General features: G+C 42.9%; 1 protein-coding gene across 2 annotated transcripts in view; it reads right to left on the bottom strand.

Annotated features, from left to right (window-relative positions):
* LOC119660700 overlaps nt 1-23541 on the bottom strand; it is a 184037-nt gene that overhangs the window by 45553 nt on the left and 114943 nt on the right. For both annotated transcript variants that reach the window (XM_038069346.1, XM_038069339.1), the window contains exons 2-3: nt 5588-5737; nt 5303-5466 (exon numbers count right to left, since the gene is read on the bottom strand). In XM_038069346.1, the coding sequence (XP_037925274.1) occupies nt 5303-5466; nt 5588-5737 (314 nt within the window). The remainder of the gene's footprint in view (nt 1-5302; nt 5467-5587; nt 5738-23541) is intronic.

The following is a 23541-nucleotide window of genomic DNA, read 5'->3' as shown; positions in this document are numbered from 1 at the left end:
TTACAGCCCCGTTTTGCATGTATGGAGCGATGTAGAATGATGTAACTAACTGTATGCATTAGTGTTCTCAGTTCCCACCTTTTCCCTGGTGTCAATAGCAATAACCGTTTTCGAAAAAAATACGTGGTGTCAATGGCAATAACCGTTTTCGAAAAAAATACGTGTGACTGACAGACAGAGAAGATGCGGAAGGATCGAAGGAAAGCCCAAAAATTACTCGACGGTAACGTACACAACGGCAGTGGCACCTAACCATATACTCGCAGATGGACAGAAACGCAAGAAATTTCGGTAAAATGAAGACGAAGAAATAGGAAACCAAGAGGTTCTCAAAGAATAAAATAAAAAAAGTAGGCAAGGCAAGGGGAAAATCACTGTCCAAAACGTTAGCATCAGCAGAAAGCTTTCACAACCGAATAAAAAATTTACTTGATGAGAATGCTACGGTTCATGCTCAAAAGCATTAAATCCCTGTAGAGTGCAAGGTATAAGACGAGGTACCTCCCAAGGTAGAAATTTGCAACTACCTTAGCAGCACAGTTTAAGTACATGCCACCGGACATTGGAAAGGACCGATTCGATAGCATGTTACCGAAAAAAAATCTCCTTGCTTCAAGTGCCTTTTGTATGGTCTTCTAACGAGGGAATATACAAGTGCAGTGAATCGATCTGACTAATGCAGGCAGTGTGGGAAAAAGGCTCACATTACCCAAGATTGAGGGAGGGATCTCAGATGGTTGCTGTGCGACTGAAAAGAGGGTAGTATTTCGCCGAAAGAGGCTAACAGTGAGCGGTTGATTCAAATCAACCTCAAGCAATTCTTCCAGAACTTACAAATCGGAAGTGCAAATGGCTATAACAAGCGTGCACCCGTAGGCTGCCAATAGCTAGAGTGGCGCGCTCTATAATGCCTTATGCAACGCCAGTTTGAGAAACTGCATGTAATGCTCAAAGAATGAGTGCGGTTTATAGGAGAACTGCCCTGAGTAAATACTGTGGTTCTGGAAAAGTTTCGGACGAGTGGCCTCCCCAGAATGATACCGGACGACACTTTGCTGGATACCGTGATTGCCTGTATAAGTTTAAACTACTGGATAACTCACCTAACTCGAAGCATGCTTTCCTTCACTCTCATAGATTCGCAGGTGAAAGAAGGAGTCCAGAGGAGACATTGGGAAGAATATTAGCGCCGGAAAGTCAACTGGCGACGGAAGCGGCTGGAACCACGTCTTTCCCGCGATGCAATACTTCACGGTGGATCCGTGGGGAAGAGGACAAGACCGAAGATAAACACCCTGGAATCCTTGGAGAGGATATATGATCCTAGCAATTGTAAAACATGTTCGTCCCCGGCGAAAAGCACACATAGGTAGAAGGTCAATGAACAGATCTTAATAAGGTTTTACTTTACAAACATTTTTAATGAAAAAGGCGACAAACATACCACCAAATCTTCTCAAAAACAAATGAAAAAACTCGAAACCTTCTCAAAAAATACAGGGAGACAACGATAGATCCAATATTCTTAGTGAAACAAATACTGGAGAAATGTTGGGGATATAACATGGATGTCCATCAAATTTTCATTCAATTTCAAGTTCCAATCACAATCACAATGAGTTAGTCTAACCCTGAAGTAAAGATACAAAATCAACTAACAAGATGTTTCAGCACAGACCCCTGATCAAAGCAACGCAGCCCCATAATTTTTCAATATCCCTCAGGAGTATATAATCCGGAAGATGCCAATGAGTCTAAATGGTGCCCTACTGCAAAAATCAACCCAGATAGCTCCTCATGCAGATGTAAGCACGACAGGAATAGAACAGGAACAAGACCCTAGTGAATCTTAACGAGGTAGCGTGACAGACGAAGGCATAGATAAAGAATCGATTTTAATAAAGTTTTGTTTCACAACAAAAAACTCGTTTTTGGCCTTTGTATGTATATGTACATATATGGGCTCTTCAAATTCAAACGAAATATAAAATCTCGACCTATTATAACACTGTTATGCCCTCTTTCATATTTTGCTTACGCCAAAGAATAAATTTAATGGTTTTTTTTAATAAATTTCTAAAATATGGTGGCATACCATAATTAAGTTTATTTGTGCATTTGTACATAGAGATATAATGTACTTGAGGTCTAGACTTTATGAAGGTTCATTGTAGTGATTTTTTTTCAACTCCGCCATGTTATTTACATTGAGTACTAATCCCAAGTCCATGACGAATGGGGAGAATCGTGGAACCAAATTAAAGACACGATCCACAAAGCAGCCTATACAACCCTGCAGTTCACCACGTCGGATAAGCGGCTACTCAAGCAATCAAATGAAGGTCCGCCTCTACCAGAAGTTTCTGAACGACAAAAGGCTGGTCATTTGGTAAATTTATAAGAATGCCAACCGGGAAGCAAAGACAACAATCGCTGTCACCGGAGCCATCCATTACAAAGACCTGTATCGATTTGCCAAAAGCCGACACAAACGTACACAGGGTATTGAACACTTCTGTTGCGTTAATGACAAGAACGGTACTTTGATTATCGACCGACAAGTCGCGACGAATTGATGCAGAGAATTTTTCGAGAAAATTTCAACGGAGTAGTTCATCTCCACTTCGAAAAGCATTGGCGAAATTTTCAGCAATTCCAACTGAAAGCGCCACTGAAGTCGAGGAAGCGATAAAATGAATGAAATCGGGGGAAGGTAACATGTCCTGACGGCACCGCGTCTGAGTTCTTGACGGCGAAAAGCTGGGACCCACCACTGTAACTCAGTGAGTTACTCCATCGTGTTGTTCAAGATTTTAGAAAACCATCTGACTGACAAGAAAGTACCACAGTTCCAATATGGAAAAAGAAAGGTAGTCCAACAGAATGTTCAAATTACCGTCCGATCCGATTGCTGTGAAGATTTTTTAGCACATAATTGACTCCAAGAATGACTTCTCCGAGAAGTCATTGAAATAACCGTGAATCAAGCCGGGTTTGTCAAGAACTGCGGAACTACTAACGCAATACATGCTGCGCGGTTATTCATGGAGAAACACCGTGAGAAGCATCGCTCTCGCGTTTGACCATGTGCCATACGAACTCTAATCTGATATGCTTTATGACAACACCTAGTACCAGAAGAACTCATAAGTTGTGTTCAGTTGCGTTACCACGATCCAAAGAGGAAAGTTCGAAATGCAGCGGGTGTATCAAAACCGCTTCGTGTCTCTATCGGCATTCATCAAGGAAGCTGCCTCCTATCACTCCTCCTTGTTTCTGTTATGCCCACTGTCAGGCGGGACATCCAACGTTCCGCGCCGTCTAGTAGCAAAAATGATGTCGAGTAACTTGTCCAAAAATGGAATCATCGCCTCATGCAAAACGGTCTCACATTGAATCTGAATAAAACTGAGTTTTTAACGACCGATACCCATGAAACAGGCACTTTCACTCTCAGTGGCAGTGATCTGCTTAGAACCGAACGATTTAAATATCTCAGGTCAATGCTATCAGCCAATGGAGAACTGCGTTATGAAAGTGCTTCATACATTAATGCAACCAGGATGAACTGGCATTCATTGTGATCAAAGTATGGTCATGCAATTCGTTTTAACGAGAATTCACTTGCCAAGATTGGTCTCAACATTGAAACCGATGGGAAACTACGAAAAGGCCAATAGCAACAACGGTTGCTTGATCCGCTGGATTTCGATTTGAAAGCCTTGAGACCGTATCCAGATCAGACCTCTGACAGAACAAAATGGCACTTATAAACGGGGCAAAGGCTAAAGGAAAAAGAAAGAAGGTTGTGATTGTTTTTCGGGTTTTTCGGTTGGATAGGTTCTGAGAACCAGAACTGTTACACTTTATGGTGCCTACACTTTGGGTCTTAAATCCTTTATTTCCCAGCTGGTATTTACAATTAGAGTAGTTTATGTAGTCTTGCCTTCTCTCTGATTTGGCTTTCTCTTTTAACATTAGCATTTTATATCAGTGCCGGCTATATGTGGATTTGGAAATTCCATTCCAGTATTGCTCCAGATTTGTGGGTTCGAGAGTACCTGGATCAAACACGTATTCTCAAACTGGCTACCGAAATGTCATGCAAGTATATATCAACAAGTATAATACCTTGGAGACATATTTAGGTGCGGAAATTAAATGAAAATTCACAAAATTGCATTGGTTGCATTGATAATCTCCTAACCTCCATGTTTATAGCAAATAGCTCTGGCACTAGAGGCAATACTTGAAACGGACTAACTTGTACTATCTTATCTAAGAAGTCGAAAAGCGGAAGCTCGGCGCTTTAGGTATGAAAGGTTTTGTTAATCTTTTATGTAATCGCATGTGGGTGCATGATAGTTTAATTATACATAGTTCGTTGAACATACCCAATATTCAGTTCGAAGTGGAGCTGACATTTTATCTCTTAGGGAGTACAGATTTGACGCAAAAAATGCTACTAAACTTTCCAGTATGCTGCTCCATATTAAGGCCTATATTGGCGGAAGACTTTACGGGTCTAGAATGAACTTAAGGGGGTTCACCATAAATTTTAGAAATATATCCATATACTATTATTATTAACTTTATTTGAGCAGATAGTCTAGCTTCAGATTTTCCTGGTGGGTAATTTCGGAGAATGGCCCCTTAATTCAGTTGCAAACTGATTTCGGAAATCTAATCAAAACCCAAATGACTATATTTGGCGGAAACAAAATTACACCTCCCTTTTGCATTAAATAGAACGTAGAAATACAAGCGTGAAAGATCACAGTTGCCACCTTTCTACCAAATTTCATGTCAATATGTATAACGGCTTCTGAGAAAAGTGCGTAAAACAGGCAGACAGTACCCCGGTTTTAATAAGGCTTTGCTTTAAACAAAAAGATAGTTGAACCCCATTTAGCACAAGCCAATGTTTATTTGTTGTTTAAGTAGCAATTGAATGGGACCTAAAAGCCTTTGGTTATTTTAATGAACTTAGGTCCCATATGTGATGGAGCCTAATTTATCAACCCCCTCCATATGTGCTGGAAACTCCCTAAATTCAGCACAAAATCAAAGGATTTTATGCAAGTGAGAGTCGTCCACCAAATCTCACTCTAATAGTTCTAGCCCTTTCTGAATAAATTTCGTGTATCTGAACTGAGCGATATGGGATATGCAACTCGTCTGGATAAACCTTTGAGAGCATCTTTGACATTGAATGGAACTCATAAAAATGTTTCAGCATGGAAAATGGAACGTTTGTGTTAATGTTAGTTTTGCATAGGCATGCAAACTACCATCGACTTACCAACAAAAAATGATTAAAATCTATACGTAACTGGCTGATGTCCTCATTGATTATTCGTATCTTCACCCTGCACGACGTCATGTTCAGTGGTAAAAAGTTGGGAAAGTTCGGCGAGACAATGTAGGTGATATTGTTTTTAATTTCCTGTTCACACTCCGCAACAACTGAAATGAAAACAAACTTCTACATTCCCTGTGAAAACAAAACTTTCACGTCATCTGTTATTTTCTTTGGTGAAAGTGCTTAGGGGATTATGGAGGATGCGAAGGTACGTATGATACTCACAAACACAACACACTCCGAAACCCAAGGCACATTCACCACGAGAACTTCCTCCCTGCATGCGGCATTCATAAACGTTCAGGCAAACACCGAAACGTCGTCCATCACTCGACAAACATTCCCCATCGACTGACACCGGAAAGAAGTTTAAAACTGAAAAGATAAAACAAACAATAATAAACGGCATGAGTTAAGAGGAATAAACACGTACATGAAGACAGGATTAAAAGAGATATGAGGAGAGTATTTTCCAGATAATCTGCTGAACAACCGAGTTATCTAGACGAAGTGGAGGTGAGTGTTCGTACAGGGTTCAACCCAATTGAAATGCAGCCTCGGTTTGTTGGCTCCCGGCGAATGACGAAATTGGAAAAGCCCCAGACGAAAGGAGGAGTATAATTTGGGAAAAACTAATCCAAGAATGTGGAAAACTATTTGCCCCTAAGATTGAGTACGCAGCCTTGAAGCCAATCTTGGGGACTATTTAATTAAAGTATCCAAAAAATTGCAGAAACCCAGAAAAACCTTAATATAATCCAATGTTTGTATTTATGCAACCATTAAATGTAACTTTCTCAACTTATTCATTTATTAATTAATGAATCCCCGTACATTCTCTAATATAAAATAAGTTATTGGGACTGATATGGATATTTAATTTAAGGGAAAATGGAGACTAACGCCATAATTTGTTTTTTGTTGAGCCAAGTCCAATGCTTTAATATCTCTTCGAGTCATATCCATTTGAAATTTGGATACCGAAATTTTGGCTTAAATTTCCCCGTATATTGCTTCATTTACTAATGATTTTTGTTCTTCAGTCAAACACACAACAATCTGTGAGAGCGTGTGGTCTGTCGTTCCCTTAACATCAAGTAAGTGGCGCCATTTTGTGTTAAGCCTAAGGGGGAGCCCCCATACATTGAATGGAGGCTGCAATTTTTTTAGAGAATGTGGCCATGTGGGGTATCTAATGAAAGGGCTCAGTCAGTACTTTTGGAAACTGGTTCCATATTTTATATCGGTTGAAGCGTAGGAGAGTTATGTCCCAATATATGACCCCCAAAAAGTGTAACATATTTCGTTCTCAGAACCTATCCAATGAAAAAAAAATCGTTCCGATATTTGCACAAATAAAGCTTAATAATAGTATATTACCATGTTTTATAAATTTACCGGAAAACCTCCCTTAAGTTCATGCATAAGGGATAACATAGAGCATAACTTTGGTAGCCAAAGGGTAGTATAGGTCCCAGGGCGAAACGCAGATTGATACCCACGATGGAGCAGAAAACCTGGGAAACGCCTGTTGAACCAACACCAACCGCTCTACTACCAAACCCTATCTCCACCTCCACATGGTGACCGCTGGCAGCTCTCTCTTAACGAAAAGCTGCAGACGGTGAAAGATGAAGGCGAGTCTTCCGCACGTAAAAACAGGACAAATTGTACCAACTGGTCCTCCAGGTTGGGAGTTGGGTATGGCTGACAACCCTACACGGAAAACCGATGTTACGAAGCCACAACAGAAGCCTCGGACTGGACGGATAACACAACGACGAACCTGGCAACGACGCATTTTCTCATAGAACGTGCGCTCTCTGTACAGAGATGAGGCTGCCAAGCAGCTAGCTAGACTCGGATCACTGTCTTGTTAGCATGGTGCTCCGATTTCGAATAACAGCACCACCCACAGTCCCCTCTGACAACCAAGTGAGACCTAACAATGAAACCATTCACAACGCAGCTCTCCGCGACACCTGTAAGAGGGAAATGGGTGCCGCAATAACCGCAGTCAACAAAGATCCTCGCGATGAAGCATCAGCAAATGATCTTCACAATCACCTGAAAAACGGTATCATAAATACTAGCCGTATTGTAAACATACTTGGCTCCAGCATAAAAAGAGTCGAAACGGTTGGCATATCGAGTAATGTTGCATTTTCAGAGGACGCGGGCACGGGCGGAGACCTATCACGAACTCTGGTGGGCGGAGAAGCGACTTCACAAACGGAAAAAGGAAGCCTGGGAGAAGCAAAGTTCAGGGGGCAACCGTACCAGGCGCGGAAGTTTTACCAACAAGCCAGCAGGATGAAGTCTTATACACCTCGATTTTCATCCTGCCAAGACAAAGAAGGAAATCTGATATCCGACAGAATGGGCATATTAGAATGATCGGTTGAGTCTTTAGATGATCTGCTCAACAACCAAAATGTCAGCAAGTTGGAGGTCCCACCAACTGAGGACGACGGACCAATGCGGTCACCGCCAAGCATAGAAGAAATAGTCCGTGCAATTCATCGGCCTAAAAATCATAAGTCGCCAGGAGTCGATGGAATTACAACCGAATTGATTAAATATGGATGCGACCAATTACACCAAGTGGTTCTTCAACTTGTGCTCAAGGTATGGAACAGCGAATCAATGCCTGACGATTGGCAACGAGGCATTATCTGTCCCATACATAAAAAGGGAGATATCACGCAGTGAAGCAATTGCAGAGGTATCACGTTGCTGAGTACCATCTATAAGATATTCTCCGCTATCTTGCTAGGCCGAATAGCTCCAGGCGCCCAGAACATCATTGGCCATCACAAAGAGGCTTCACTCCAGGCAAATCAGCAACACATCAGATTTTCTCTGTGCGGCAAGCGATGGAAAAACTGTTGGAATATGGACACCAGTTGCACCATCTTTTCACCGACTTTAGAGCCGTCTATGACAGTATAGCCAGGGTACAACTGTACACGGCCATGAGAGAATTCGGTGTCCCGACAAAATTAATAAGACTGGCTAAGCTGATCCTGACCAATATGCGAGGTCAGATAAAAGCAGGAAGATCACTCTCATTTCAACATCAACATCGATCTAAGACAAGGGGATGCCCTATCATGCACCCTGGAGAAAGTGATTTGTGATGCTGAGGTAAATTCAAGGTGCACCATCCTCTTCAAGTCCACTCAGCTACTGGTCTATACTGACGATATTGACATCATGGGAAGAACAACCTGAGACGTACAGTCTACCCTCAACCAGATCGAGCAGGCGGCGCGAAATCTTGAGCTGCACAATGTCAGCACCAAAAACCAACCAGCCAACAACATCAAACCGTACTGGTCAAACGGAAAGAATAAAGGCAGGAGACTACAACTTTCAGACCGTTGATAACTTCCGCTATCTAGGGTCGAAAATCACAACCGATAACAGCTACGATGATGAAATCCGCGCACGGTAGTTGGAAGCCAACAGAGCCTATTTCAGCTTACAACAAGCCGGGAAACCGGAACCTTGACGCTTCAGGTATAAAAGGTTTTGCGTTTCCCTATGTGAGAAGTATAACGTAGTTCTCCATTGGCTTATAGCATTGACCGGAGATATTTAAATCGCTCAGTTCTGGGCAGGTTACTGCCATTGCCAGAACTGAGCGATTTAAATACCTCGAGGAGCAGACTACTGCCATTGCCAAAACTTGATTTAACTCATGCAATCAGCCAATGGAGAACTGTATAATGAAATTGTTTCACGCATGAACGCAACCTGGATGGATTGGCATCCCCCAACTGGTGTTCTTTGTGATCGACGTATCCGCGCACGTCCCAAATCTAAAATTTACCGCAATGTCGTCCGTCTGCCGCTCCCTATAGTTCTGAGTGTTGGCCGACTATAAAAGACAATGAACGGCGTCTTGCCGTAATGGGGACGAAGATGTTGCATTGCACTGGTGGCGTGAGACGTTTCGATCACGTCTGAAATGAGAATATCCGCGATCGATATGGGTTTGCACCGATCGTGGAAAAACTACGAGAGAGGCGTTTTTCGATGGTGCGGTCACATAATTCACGCTAACGGGAACTCACTAACCAGTGTTGATCAGAACATCGAAGTCAGTGGTAAGCAACCAAAAAGCCGGCCAAAACAATGGTGGCTTGATATACTGGATGAGGATTTAAAAGTCTCGCAATTACATCTTGATCAGGCATTTGATATATAAAATGACGAAACCGATTACGACGAGCCGACCCCGCATCTAGAAAGCGATTTAAATAAATAATTTGATGGAAAGCCCTATATTGATAATAGTCAACATTATACGCTTCACACTCTGAGTTTAATATTATTAGCAAATGCCGAATTTAACTAACATCAAATATAAACAAGTCGCAATAGGAATAGGTTCATCTTATGTAAGAAATTTCAACGCACATTTTTCTATCCGTATATGGCTACTTCTTCTTCTTTTTCTTCAGCCTTTGTCCCGTTCACAAGCAGGGTCGGCTCGTCGTGATCGGTTTCACCATTTTCTATCGAATGCCTGATCAGGGTGCAATCTTAAGGCTTTTAAATGACCATCAAGCGTATCAAGCCACCGTTTTTTCGGCCTGCCTTTTGGTCGTTTACCATCGACTTCGATGTTCAGACCAATCTTGGCAAGTGAATTCTCGTTAGCACGAATTGCGTGACCATAGCATCGAAGACGCCTCTCTCGCAACTTTTCCACGATCGGTACAATCCCATAACGATCGTGGATATTCTCATTTGGATGTGAGTAAAACCTGAGACGCCACTAGTCCAACGTAACATCATCGTCTCCATTACCGCAAAACATCGTTCATTGTCTTTTATAGTTGGCCAACACTCAGAACCATAGAGAGCGACAAGACGGACGACATTGCGCTAAATTTTAGATTTAAGACGTCCGTTGATACGTTGATCACAAACAACACCAGTTGTGGAACGCCGCTTCATTCAGGTTGCGTTAATGAGGCGTGAAGCAATTTCATGACGCAGTGCTCCATTGGCTAAGAGCGTTGACCCGAAGTATTTAAATAGCTCAGTTCTGGGCAAATCACTGCTGCTGGCAGTGATTGTGCCTGTTTCATGGGGATCGGTCTCAAAAATTCAGTTTTGTTTAGATTCAATCTGAGACCGTGTTGCATGAGGCGATCATTCCATTTTTGGACAAGTTGCTCGATATAATTTTTTCTATCAGATGGTAGGAAAACATCATCTGCATAAAGAAGTGTGTAGGGCACAGGACGTTGGATATCCCGTATGACGCTGTCCATAACAAGAATAAAGAGGAGTGGTGACAGAGCGCTTCCTTGATGAACACCTACAGAGACCGAAACGGTTTTGATACACCCGCCATATTTCGAACTTTACTTTTCGGATCGTGGTAGAGCACTTGAACCCAGCGCCTGAGAATATAGTCGATTTGCGTTTTACTGTTCCCACTATAAACTGAAGGAAGATGAGACAATCGTTTGATGAACCATGTATTCATAAGTACGAGGTCATGGGTGTCCGCAAAATCGATTATACGCTCGCCACCCTCATTGCGCGCTCCGAATCCCTTTCCCCCATGGCACCTGTTACCGTCTGCCTTTTCACCCACCCATGGCCATTAATAAATATAACATATAATCGTCCTTCGTAATCACATGCCCAAAAAATGCAGTTTCTTTCTGCAGAAAATTGCATTTATCTATCTGTACTTTTAAAGACATCTTTTCCACTGAGAATGTACAGTCTCTGGCCATATTATTAGACGCACTGCAGATTTTATGCAAAATATTAATTATCGGGGGGTCTTCAGCTTTAAAATTTATTAATAGACACATTTATGTAATTTGTCTGTATAATATAATTAGTTACCCAATCGTTAGCAAAAATAAAACATCATCTTTTTAGTAAAAACGTGTATTTATTAACTGCTAAGGAACTTTGAAATGTATGCCATAAAACATTAATATTTTGTTGAGCCAGATTTTGTGCGCGGCATGCTGTCAATGCAAGATTGTACTGTATCCTGCAATTGAGGATGATGGTTCCACACATGGTCTATTTTTTTTAGGAACTGAGTTTTTGTTGTCATTACCCCTCTAGCCACTTCCCTCTTCATCAGCTCCCACACATTTTTAATTGGGTTCATATCGGGGCTATTACCCGGCCAATCCAATAGGGGGAAATTCTCCTCTCGGAAATAAGGTTTCGCAGATCGCGCCGTGTGACAGGGAGCGCCATCCTGCATGAAAATGAATGGCTCTTCATTCGAAAACCATTTTCTGAGCTGGGGAACCAACCGAGTTTGCAAGACTTCTATATACTGATCTTGCCTCATAATGCCTTTTACCACGTACAGACGTCCAGTACCTTTGTCGCTGATGACTGACTAGATCATAACCTTTGTAGGGTGCTGCACAGTTTGCACAACGCCGCCAGGATTAAATTTCTCTACAGGACTATTCTGTAAAATTTCAAATGTGCTTTCATCGCTAAAGCAGACCTATCAAGAATAGAAAAAATAAATGAATATCCTAAGTATCAGTGCTTATCTTTCATTATTTCGTAGTAAATGATGCATCTAATATCAACTTACCGACCTCCAGAAGTTGACATCTTTATCACGCCACTGGGTGGCCCAATTCTAACACTTGGCTTTCAGCGCAGCCGTTAACTTGGGTCTCTGGGCGGGTCGGCAGGCTTTTGAATGTAGATTCTTTAATTTTCTACGTACAGTGCGCTCAGAACCAATTACATTAGCATCTTCCAGTTCAGATTTTAGATTTTAAATTTTCCTTAGATATCTTTTTGACCTGGTAGTAAAAATGGGTTTCCTACCGCATCTATTCTTTCGTTTTGGGCTTAGTTTATGACCTGACTCCACTTTCTTCTTTATATGATACATCGTACGGTGGCTTCAAACACCTTCAACCTGCTTGATATTTCGCGGTTGGAAAACGTTTTTAGATCAATGAGAGCCTTTACTTCAGCTGTTCCACGCGGTGAAAGGTCGCCTTTTTTACACATGGTTAAAATATTCAACTCTATTATCTTTATTTGTTAAATGCCCTGCACACACAATAAACAAATAGTTCCGTAGTATAAAACTACGAAATAAATTAATACACCGTATAAAACCACAAAAAATACCGTCTGTACCTACAACAGTCGAGAATGCAACTGAAACAAATTTATACTAATTTGGGCTCTTGAGCCAAAATGGTAACACTGTAATGTTTGTAATTTTTTTAATTTTTCATAAGATCAATTCCTACGACGAACTGATACTTTCTGTTTGGTAAACTTGTAACCCTCCAACGCATCAATGCTTCAGGTGGTTGCTTTATTTTCTCTGATGGTCGAGTATGCACTTCCTAATTAATGGAATTTTGACCAGCAATCGTCGAAAAGTGTAAAGAATGGATTTCTATTTTTTTAAAACAATCAAACAATTGATAATGATCCCCCTTGTCGTGATGGGGGAGCCTATCGTAATTTACTACAACACTAAGAGTGTCCAAAAACACATGAAGATGGAGACAAAGGATTGTAACTTTTCAAGTGATAAGAAGCCACAGACTTCGAATCCACCCGCTGCTTTGAGAAATCAGGTCGTAGCCGAGGCACGGAAAAATCTGCAGAAGACAAGCTCTCAATTTCAGTGAATAACCTACACCGGTGTATACGACGCGGTCAGCCAAAAAGGATAATATAGCAACTGCCTTAATGAGAGGAGCTAGAAACCTGCCTACAGCCGGCCTGTTGCCTAACTCTTTTAAAATACGGGAGAGGAAGACTCGGCAGAAGGAAACTTTAGCCGCAGAGGAGAAAGAACAACAGGCTTGCCTGTCAGAACCTATTTTCCGAGGATACCATGCTCTGGGCTACGTGGCTTCTTCTTGGCAGAAGGTAAAGGTAGTCTTCATACCAAAGCTTGGGAAAGATGACTTTTCAAACCCAAAGAATTTCAGGCAAACCAGGTTAACATCATTTTCGCTAAAATGTCTGGAGAGACTGGTTGAGCGTCACATTTGTGAGAAGGCGCTGAAGTCGCACCCCCTAAATGAAAACCAACATGCTTACCAACATGGAAAGTCCTGTGAATCTGCTCTTCATTCTTGGTTTCAAAGATAGAGGATGCAACTATGAAGGGTGAGTACGCCATAGGGGTGTTCGTGGATGACTTTTGACTGTGCGCCCTTCCAAATGCTCTGTTGCCGGCAGAGAGCATGGTGTTGACAAAACTCTAATAAAGTGGATCTACGCCTTGCTAACGCACACGCTGTGTGCTAAATTGGGTGTTGATCGCTATCTAACAACGGAACCGATGAAAGACTGCCCTCAAGGAGGTCTGCTATCGCCACTTCTGGGGAGTATCCCAATCAACTCACTATTATGCGAACTGCAAAATTTGCCAATATACGTTCAAGCTTATACGGATGACGCGGCTGTGCCGGTTGTTGGTCGAGATCTCGGAACGGTGTGTACAAATACACAAAGCACTGTTTATTTGATTAATATTTGATGCCTCAGGCATGGATTTTCACTTAATCCAAATAAAACGGTATTATTTATAAAAAGGAGAAAACTGAATGGTCTTTGCCTTCCAGAGATGAGGGGTGCAATCATTCAACTCTCGGAAGAAGTGAAATATCTGGGAGTTATTCTAGACTAGAAGCTTTTTTGGAACAAACATATTGTTGAATTCTATGCTTCTAATATTCATATTTTGCATATTTTTTTTTACTGTAATATTATACATACAATATACATTATATTGCAATGTAAACGTAAGATATACGCGAATAAATTAATGACCGCATTGAAATCTGCAAACATTATTCCACGTGCATGTAAATTGCAACCTAAGCAGATCAATGTCGCACATTTTTTCCCACAAGGTAGCAAGGTGCATTGTACTTTGTGATCATCAGCATTTTTTACTATTTTCGCGTATGTCTTACGGATGCACAAAATTTGTATTTAAACTAATGGTGGAAAATAAACAGTTCAGTTCGATCGGAAATAAGCCACCTTTTTCTTCTTCTCTAGTGAGGCTGTTGTGTGTGCTGTTTCACCAAACAACATTTGGAAAAAAAAATTGCGGCAAAAGAGTCGCAACATTTATTGGTGACCCCGACTTGATACGGCGTGATTTGTGGACCCAGAAGCAGGAGGCGATTGGGAAACAGATAGAATCGCTCGTGTCCAACTACCGGAAAGATGGAGCCTCGAGAAAAACATTGAATTATTTTCGGGAGACACAACGAAAACTACTGGAACTGTGGGAGCTGTTCGAGCAAGGCGACAGTCAAATACGAGAGCAGTTCGGGGATGATCAAACTCATCCATACTTTGCAAAGCGATACTACCATCTGATGAGAGATGCCTTTCAAAAATACTCGGCGGAATTTGCAGAAAATTTTGAAATACTGCAGGCTCAGTCGGAACACAAGACGATGGAGCAGCAACCAGCGGTCATTTCTCGTGAGGAAGCCGGGCTGCAGAAACAAGTCAGACGACCACAGTCAGTCATAGGAGCATTAAAACGAGTGCTTCAAAATGCGCTTCTGGTGGAGCAATCCCGGCAATACTATGAGTTGCAGGGCACAACCATTCAGCGCTATTGGGATCAGATCGAAGAAATTCACGATAACATCTGGGAGGCATCAGAGGATCCAGCGGCAACAGGATACAATTTGGAGGCTTATACTCAGTTAGAGCAGGAAGTTCAAAATACGCTTGTAATGATAACAGAGACAATTGATTCATTATCCACACAGCGGCCTGCTGCTACTCAGCCGCAACTCTAAAGTCATTGCATGACACCACACAAGAGTGTCTTCAAAGGTTGAAAAATTTGGGAGTTGCGGTGGACACCTGGGATCCACTAATCCTACACATAATACTCAGGAAATTGGATAAAACGACCCTCACATTGTACGAGCAGTCGTTGGCAAATCCTAAACAGTTGCAATCGCTGGCCGAGTTTCTGCAATTCCTAGAAACTCGTTTTCAGTCGCTGGAAGCGCTGGGTGCCAAGAATATTAAAGCGGAGGACAGCAAAAAGAAGCTACCATGAACAACGATGTCAGTTACTACCGTCAGCGTAGGCTGCACAATGTGTAAAGAGGCGCATCAACTCTTTGCATGCAACGACTTTTTGCGTTTGTCACCCACGGATCGTTTTCATCATCTCCGGAAACACAAGCTCTGCATCAATTGTTTGAAAGGTGATCATTTTGCATCATCTTGCTCTTCGAGAGGGTGTACGCAGTGCTACAAGAAACGCAACACCTTGGTCCACTTTAAGCCCCGGGAAGAAACATCATCGGACGACCAAACGCAGAATCTTGAGAAAATTGCCTCGAGTTGAAAGCCTTCTAAGGCGGCAAGCAAAAAGGCTACATTACCGGCGGTTAGCAACGACAGCTATGGACTTGACTGTTACGTGGTCCTTAGTACAGCATTAGTTAACGTAAAGGGACCCGATGGAACTACAGTCAGCTCTCGAGTGATCTTAGGTTCTGGCTCACAAGTCAACATCGTATCAGAGAGACTATTGCGGAAATTAAATATGCCGCTTGCAACTAATGCTAAGCCAATGCGCCTACAAGGAGTGGGACATTCGAAGCTGGAGACGCATCGAAGAGTGAGCGTTGAGGTTCAATCAGGAGTGACCAGGTATTCAGCGAGAGTTGAAGCAATTGTTCTGCCTCAGATCATGGCACCGCAGCCTTCGCGAACGTTTGACGTCTCTTCATTGAATGTTCCTAAAAACATTAAGCTATCGGACCCAAGGTTCAATGAATTGAGACGAATCGATATGCTAATAGGAGCAGAATACTACCATGAACTTTTGTGCGTTGGACAAATCAAACTAGGGAAGAACTTGCCGCTGCTGCAGAACACGTTACTTGGATGGATAGTTACAGGAAAGGTGAAGGAAGGAGATGCATCTGTTGCTACATGCGGCATCTGCACGATGGACGAACCTTTAGAGCGCAGTATTGAGCGATTTTGGCAGATCGAGCAGCTACCAGAGGCCTCCGCGGCACAGACGCCCGCGGAGCAACAATGCGAAGAAATGTTCAATCAGAACACCATCTTAAGCAATAACCAGTTCACGCTTGTGAACGGGACAAAGGCTGAAGAAAAAGAAGAAGGTAAGCTTGCCATTCTCAGATAGTGCTCAGAAACTTGGCTCTTCAGCGGACATCGCCAAGAGCAGATTCTATGCACTAGAACGCAAGCTTGCAAAGAATGGGGACTTGAGAAAGCAATACACCAAATTCATGAAGGAGTATCTTGACCTTGGTCATATGAAGGAAGTCAACCCGGATCAGATACCTCACCCGCATTATTTCTTACCGTATCACTGCGTACTTAAACTAGATAGTACCAGCACAAAATGAAGGGTCGTATTCGACGTATCAGCAAAGACCTCTACGAACGTCTCCTTGAACGACATATTGCATGTGGAACCAACCGTACAAGACGAACTTTTCAGAATTTTATTTATTTATTCGACTGCCGAAGTTTGCATTCAAGGCAGACATACAGATGATGTACCGCCAGATTCGAGTAGAAGAAGGAGAAAGGCGCTTCCATCTAATTTGGTGGAGAGAAGATTCAAGCCTACCTTTAAGATGCTACGAGCTTTGTGCGGTAACCTATGGAACTTCTTCTGCACCATATTTAGCGACAAGGTGCCTTCGGAAGCTCGCTTCTGAAAACGCTACAAAATATCCATTGGGTTGCGAAGTCCTCAGAAGAGATTTTTATATAGATGACTTAATGAGCGGTGCCAACAATCTTACAACTGCAAAGAAAATTCAAAGGCAATTAGTGACCGTCCTGAAAAAATGAGGTTTTAAACTTCGAAAATGGAGTTCCAACCATAACAATTTTCTGCAAGAGATCCCATCTGAAGTTTTGGAGGTGCGTCTTAATGATGACAATGAAGCTTCAATAAAGACACTAGGACTGATCTGGCTGCCAAGGTCGGACGTATTTCAGATTAAGGTGAATCCAATAGAACAGCGCCGAGCAACTAAAAGGACAATCGCCTCGGAAATCGCACAGATTTTCGATCCACTGGGTGTAGTGGCACCGGTGATAATGGTCGCCAAACTGTTTCTTCAAGAGCTGTGGGCACTCAAATATGATTGGGATGCGGCTCTCCCGTTGGAGCTGCAGACACGGTGGTGCACATATCGGGAAGGTTTGCAAAAGCTAGACAATGTGAAGATCCCGAGACATGTGTTCGCTGAAGGAGTGCCAACGTCAGTACAAATTCACACATTTGCGATGCTTCGGAGAAAGCATATGGAGCTGCAGCATACGTGAGATCCATCAAGCCCGACGGTACTGTAATAAGCAGACTACTCTGCTCAAGGTCTCGAGTAGCTCCCATAGCCAAGATGACAGCAGGGATGACGAGTCTCACAATTCCACGGCTGGAACTTTGCGCCGTAGTATTAGCCCTAGAGCTGGCATCCCGTATAAAAGCAGATCTCAAGATCGAAGGAGCTACTTACTACCTATGGACAGATTCGCAAATTGTTATTTGTTGGATTCACGGCCAAACAGAAGTACGTCCAGCCTTTGTCGGCCGCAGAATCACCAGAATTCATGCAATATCAAACAAAGACCAGTGGCGACATGCAAAGTCCGCTAACAATCCAGCAGATGTTCTTTCAAGAGGAACTACCCCAGATAAGCTTCTTGAGCATTACTTTTGGTTCTATGGGTCATTATTCTTACATGGGCGAGAAGCATTGTGGCCTTCGTGTTTCAAGCCGAACACAAACAGGGACGAAGCAAAGGAAAAGAAGGAAGAAATCAGCTTGCCCAGTGAACCAGGTCCAGAACAGGACAGTTTGGGAAGTAGAGAACAGGAGAAGGTGGATAAGATCGTTTGCCCACTAATTTCGCAGCAAGAAGAAGGCAGTTTTGCAAACAAAATTGAACATTCGAATTCGTTTCAACTGCTTCAAAGGGTGACAGCATATTGCCTCCGTTTCATAAAGCTTTTAAGAAATAAGGATGGCAAAACTGAGCCTTCAAAAAGCACTTGTAAACTCGTAAACAATAAGCCATTGACTCCACAAGAATTGGATGCAGCTTTATGGGTTATAGTGAAAACAATCCAGCAGCAAGACTTCGAGGATGATATAACTCATTTAAAACAGCACAAGGAAGTTGACAAGAAAAGTGCTCTTCTGGGACTGTCAGTATTCCTGGACAAGGAAGGTTTATTACGAGTAGGAGAAAGGTTAGAAGCATCTAATATTTCGTTCGAAGCCAAACATCCCGCACTTCTACCTTACGCCCATTTATTTGTGAAAATGCTGATGACCGATTTGCACGTAAAGAATATGCATATAGGGCTTCAGGGCCTACTCGCAATAACGATGCAACGGTTCTGGCCTATAAAGGGGAAAAATATAGCACGATCTATTGTATTGTGTGTGTATTGTGCACTTATTGTATAAAAGCAAGGCCAAAGATGCATACGCAGATGATGGGTAATTTACGACTCCATCGAGTTCAACCAGCGCGTCCTTTCATCAATTGTGGAGTCGACTTTTGCGGCCCCATCTGGATTCACTATCGTTCACGGGGAAGTCGTCCACAGAAAAGTTATTTAGCAGTATTCTGTTGCTTTAGCACCAAGGCTGTTCATCTTGAAGTTGTTAGCGATTTGTCCACGGACGCTTTTCTTGGTGCTCTTAAAAGTTTCATTGGACGGCGCGGACATTGTCAGAACCTTTACTGTGATAATGCCACTAATTTCGTAACGGAACTGATGTCAACGATATACTCTCAAGACGCACAGGAGAGGATTCTAAAGGAATGCAGTGCAAGGCAAATTACATTTCATTTTATCCCTCCCAGAGCACCACACTTTGGTGGTTTATGGGAGGCTGCCGTCAAGTCGGGGAAGCATCTGCTGCAACAAAAGATTGTCTCAGCATCATTAACCTACGAAGAACTATGCACATTGAGCACGAGGTAGAAGCAATTCTCAATTCAAGACCGCTTACAACGCTATCAAGTGACCCAAACGCTTTAGCCGCATTAACACCGGGCCATTTTCTCATCGGCGAGCCATTAAAAGCTACTGTCGATCCACATGCACAACCCTCAAGGGGAGATCTTAACACAAGATGGAAGCTGGTTTCGCATATCAAGGAAGAATTCTGGAAACGCTGGTCCCAAGAATACTTAAGCGAACTTTGGCACCGGAACAAATGGAAAACAACGTCATGAAATATTGAAGAAGAGGCAGTAGTTATCATCAAAGAAGACAACTCTCCCGTCATGAAATGGCCACTTGGGAGAATCATCAAGGTCTATTATGGCGAAGATGGTTTAGCGAGAGTAGCCGACGTACACACAAAGTCTGGCATCCTAAAACGGCCGATTCACAAGTTAGCACCCTTAATTAAGCCGCCAACACAGAATATCGAGGAAGCAACGGAATTTCGTGAGGAAGCTAAGCATGGCAAAAAACGTAATCATAATGAAGGCGAATCGGCACAAGGAGCCTCTGAATGTGAGCTCACAAAGGCACCATCTCGACAAAGGAAGAGGCGAACGGTGGGGAATGTATTGATGGCAGTTCTGTTGACGTCCCTGTTAGTCCCACTTGTCAAGGGCAGCGACGTAGAAGTAGTTAAATTAACTCAACCAGGACTTCACTTCGAAAATCAAGGAAAATTAAACTTGATATCCAATTACTGGAAGTTTATTTCAATCTGCAGCCACACAAGTCTGAATTACGAGTCTTAAAAAAGAGCACAGTAACTTTACAACAGCTTTGCCAGCAGCTCCTCTTCAAGGGCCCATGTGAACAAGTGGTTCATCAAATTCAACACCGCTGCTTACACCTCGCGGAAGAAAACGAGCTACTTGCTACGAAACAAACGCCCGGGACAATGAAACGAGGCGCCTTCAACATTATAAGAACAGTCGCCAACTCGTTATTTGGAGTTCTGGATTCGAATCACGCCACGGAAATGTCGGAAAAAACTGGTTCATGTCACTGCCCCAAAACTAGACTTCTATCTTGGACGCGACGATCAATATCATGAAAGAGAACCAGGAACCAATTGACCAACGATACAAGGCCCTAGAAGAAAAACTTGAAGAAGTGGTAAATCAAGGGAATAATGTCACTGATGCCCTCCATCAATTCCAGCTTCAACAACTATTTCTTTCCTGGTCTATCTACAGCATGGTCCTTATGGGTAGTATAGAAAGGACCCAAACAGCGATACTAGACATGATGTCGGAAACTCACCAAGGACAAATAAGTTACCTCTTACTATCGCCTCACCAATTTCAACCAGGAGGCAACAAAAATAAGGACTCATCTCCCGGCTGGTCTTTATCTGCCTGTGGAACCAGAAGATACCTTTCAGTTATATAGGCTCACGTCGGTGGAAGGCCGCCTGACCGCAAGCTATTTTCCAAATTAAAATACCATTAATCGGCTTGGAGGAGTTCGCATTATTTAGAGTATTCCCGATTTCGACGTGCTATAACAAAACACTCATAAAGGTTCGGCAATCATGCAACTACCTTGCCGTTACCGCTTATCTCGATCGATATTACCCGGTGGCCGATTTCGAACTATCGAATTGCGTAATGGTACACAATTTATCTCGTTTATGTACCCAGTCGCATCCCATTTATTATCACGGAGCAAGTGAGAACAGGTGCGAAATCGACCTCTTGAACAACATCTCGATGCCAAAATCCTGTCAACTGGAACCAATTATGACAACCGCCGCCTGGATAGAAATTCCGAAAACGAATAAATGGATTTATACTGTTACTGAGGAATCATCTTTAAGCATAGTCTGTCCTCATTCCACTAGCATATTGAAGGATCAGGCATCTTAAGTCTCAAATCAGGCTGTGTCGCAAAGCAAAACCACATAATTCTGCAGGCACATCAAACTCACTCCAGCAATTTGACCATCTCCCATTCGAGGTTGATCCCTGTCGATAACAACGTATACGCCACCCAGTTGTCCAAAATCAAATTCAACATAAGTGGGGCCAATCCGCATGCAAACGAAATACAACAGTTAGCAAAGGAAATCAGACAGCAGCAACTTGAACTGCCCAGCAAAATACATCGCCATCAACTTCACAACACTGTTCTGAGTTCATTCGGGCTTGGCCTAGCAGTTCTCACCACCTTCAGCTTAGCGTGGAAATATCGAACCCTCATATGCAGACAACGGAAGACGAAACCGGTACCCGCTCCAAGAGGAAATTGCCCGGACAACTTCACCATACACATCTAAGAATCTGATGACCCTACGTATCATCAGCGGGGGGCAGCATGTTGAATTCTATGCTTCTAATATTCATATTTTGCATATTTTTTTTTACTGTAATATTATACATACAATATACATTATATTGCAATGTAAACGTAAGATATAATAATAATTTTTGGCGCAAAAATCCATATTGGATCTAGGCCTTGAAGTGTGTTAGAGCACTTCATTCAAGACCGTAACGGTACACTACAGTATACTGTAGGAGGCAATGTGCTCAGCATTGCGCTCGCCCGAGATTATTACCCTGATTTGACTCAGGTACTCATTCACAGCTGAGTCGACTGGTATCCGACGTCAAATCACGATACAAATTCCACTGTCACCAGTGAGATTTGAACCGCGACCTTCCGCACGACAGCCTTGTGCTCTAACCACTCAGCTATCCGGACAGATAGATAAGATATACGCGAATAAATTAATGACCGCATTGAAATCTGCAAACATTATTCCACGTGCATGTAAATTGCAACCTAAGCAGATCAATGTCGCACATTTTTTCCCACAAGGTAGCAAGGTGCATTGTACTTTGTGATCATCAGCATTTTTTACTATTTTCGCGTATGTCTTACGGATGCACAAAATTTGTATTTAAACTAATGGTGGAAAATAAACAGTTCAGTTCGATCGGAAATAAGCCACATTTTTCTTCTTCTCTAGCGGGGCTGCTAGAGACGATCGAGCTCGGTACCTGAGTTGGTGTATCACCAAATCAAGAACCCTTTCCCCATTGGTGTTTCACCAAAGGGTTAACATTTGTTAATTGTTCGGTTGGTGTTTCACCAAACAAATATGAAGCGAGCTATCACAGCTTATGGGCTGTGTAGGCGGACCTTTGCCTCTACATGGGGACCTAGGCCTCAGGTAGTAATATGGATATATGTTGCTATCATTAGGCCAATGTTCGCTTATGCATCCGTAGTGTGGTGGATTAAGGTGAACGTCGTCGTCAAAGATCCGCTTACGGGTCGCTTACGATACGGAGAGTGGCGTCCCCGAGGTAGCCGAGCAAGTGATTCTAACCCCCTAGCTGGCATAATACTGGCATCCTAGGTAGTAGCCTCGAGAAAATTTCTCTATGAAGAACGAACTGCTAATGACCGATGCACACCAGGACACACTAGGAGTCCTCCGAGTCGTCGACAACTCTTTTTCGAGGTCGATGGAAGTGATGTGAGCCTAGCTCTGCCAAGGTGGTAGTTGTGGCGTGTATTAGGAGGAGGCCCAGGGACCCTGGTCGGGTAATGTGCATTAAACCGGTATTAGTAGACCGTATTGCCCTGAGCAAGCCCTGATCCGTCCATGAGTTCCGGAATCAGCTAATCGTAAGCCAGGCCTCAGGGAACTGTGGTAGGGGCTTTGTCCCCGAGGGTATACCCATTCCAAACTATTGCGGCACGCCCCCTTGATACGCTGGTAAATAATTTAAATGTCGAACAAAAATAAATCAAATGAGGAGCGCCCCTCGCCCCGGCGCCCAGCGAAGGACGCAACAAGGGCTGAAATACCCGACGAGACATCGAGACGCGCATATGGAGAGAAGGACTCGGAAAGTGATGCGGCACCGGCAACGGAGACGAGAACCCAAACCATAGTGCAGTGTGCAGTGCTATAATTGCGGAAAGAGGCACAGTGCAAACTGCCGAAACTAACCAAATGGTTTCGAATAGCAGCCGAGTGAGAGGACTGTCACTGTGGCGGGAGCTGAAGAGGAACGGCTTATTAAGAAATGCGCGGCAGTTGTAAAGATCGTGCAAGCAGAAGTGTCTTCCATTCGTAAAACGTAGGGTTGGTGGAGTCCTAGTCGAACTAGTC

This window comes from Hermetia illucens, chromosome 1 (genome assembly GCF_905115235.1).
Source record: "Hermetia illucens chromosome 1, iHerIll2.2.curated.20191125, whole genome shotgun sequence".
Taxonomy (NCBI): Eukaryota; Metazoa; Arthropoda; class Insecta; order Diptera; family Stratiomyidae; genus Hermetia; species Hermetia illucens.
This window is presented reverse-complemented; position numbering and strand designations above follow the sequence as displayed.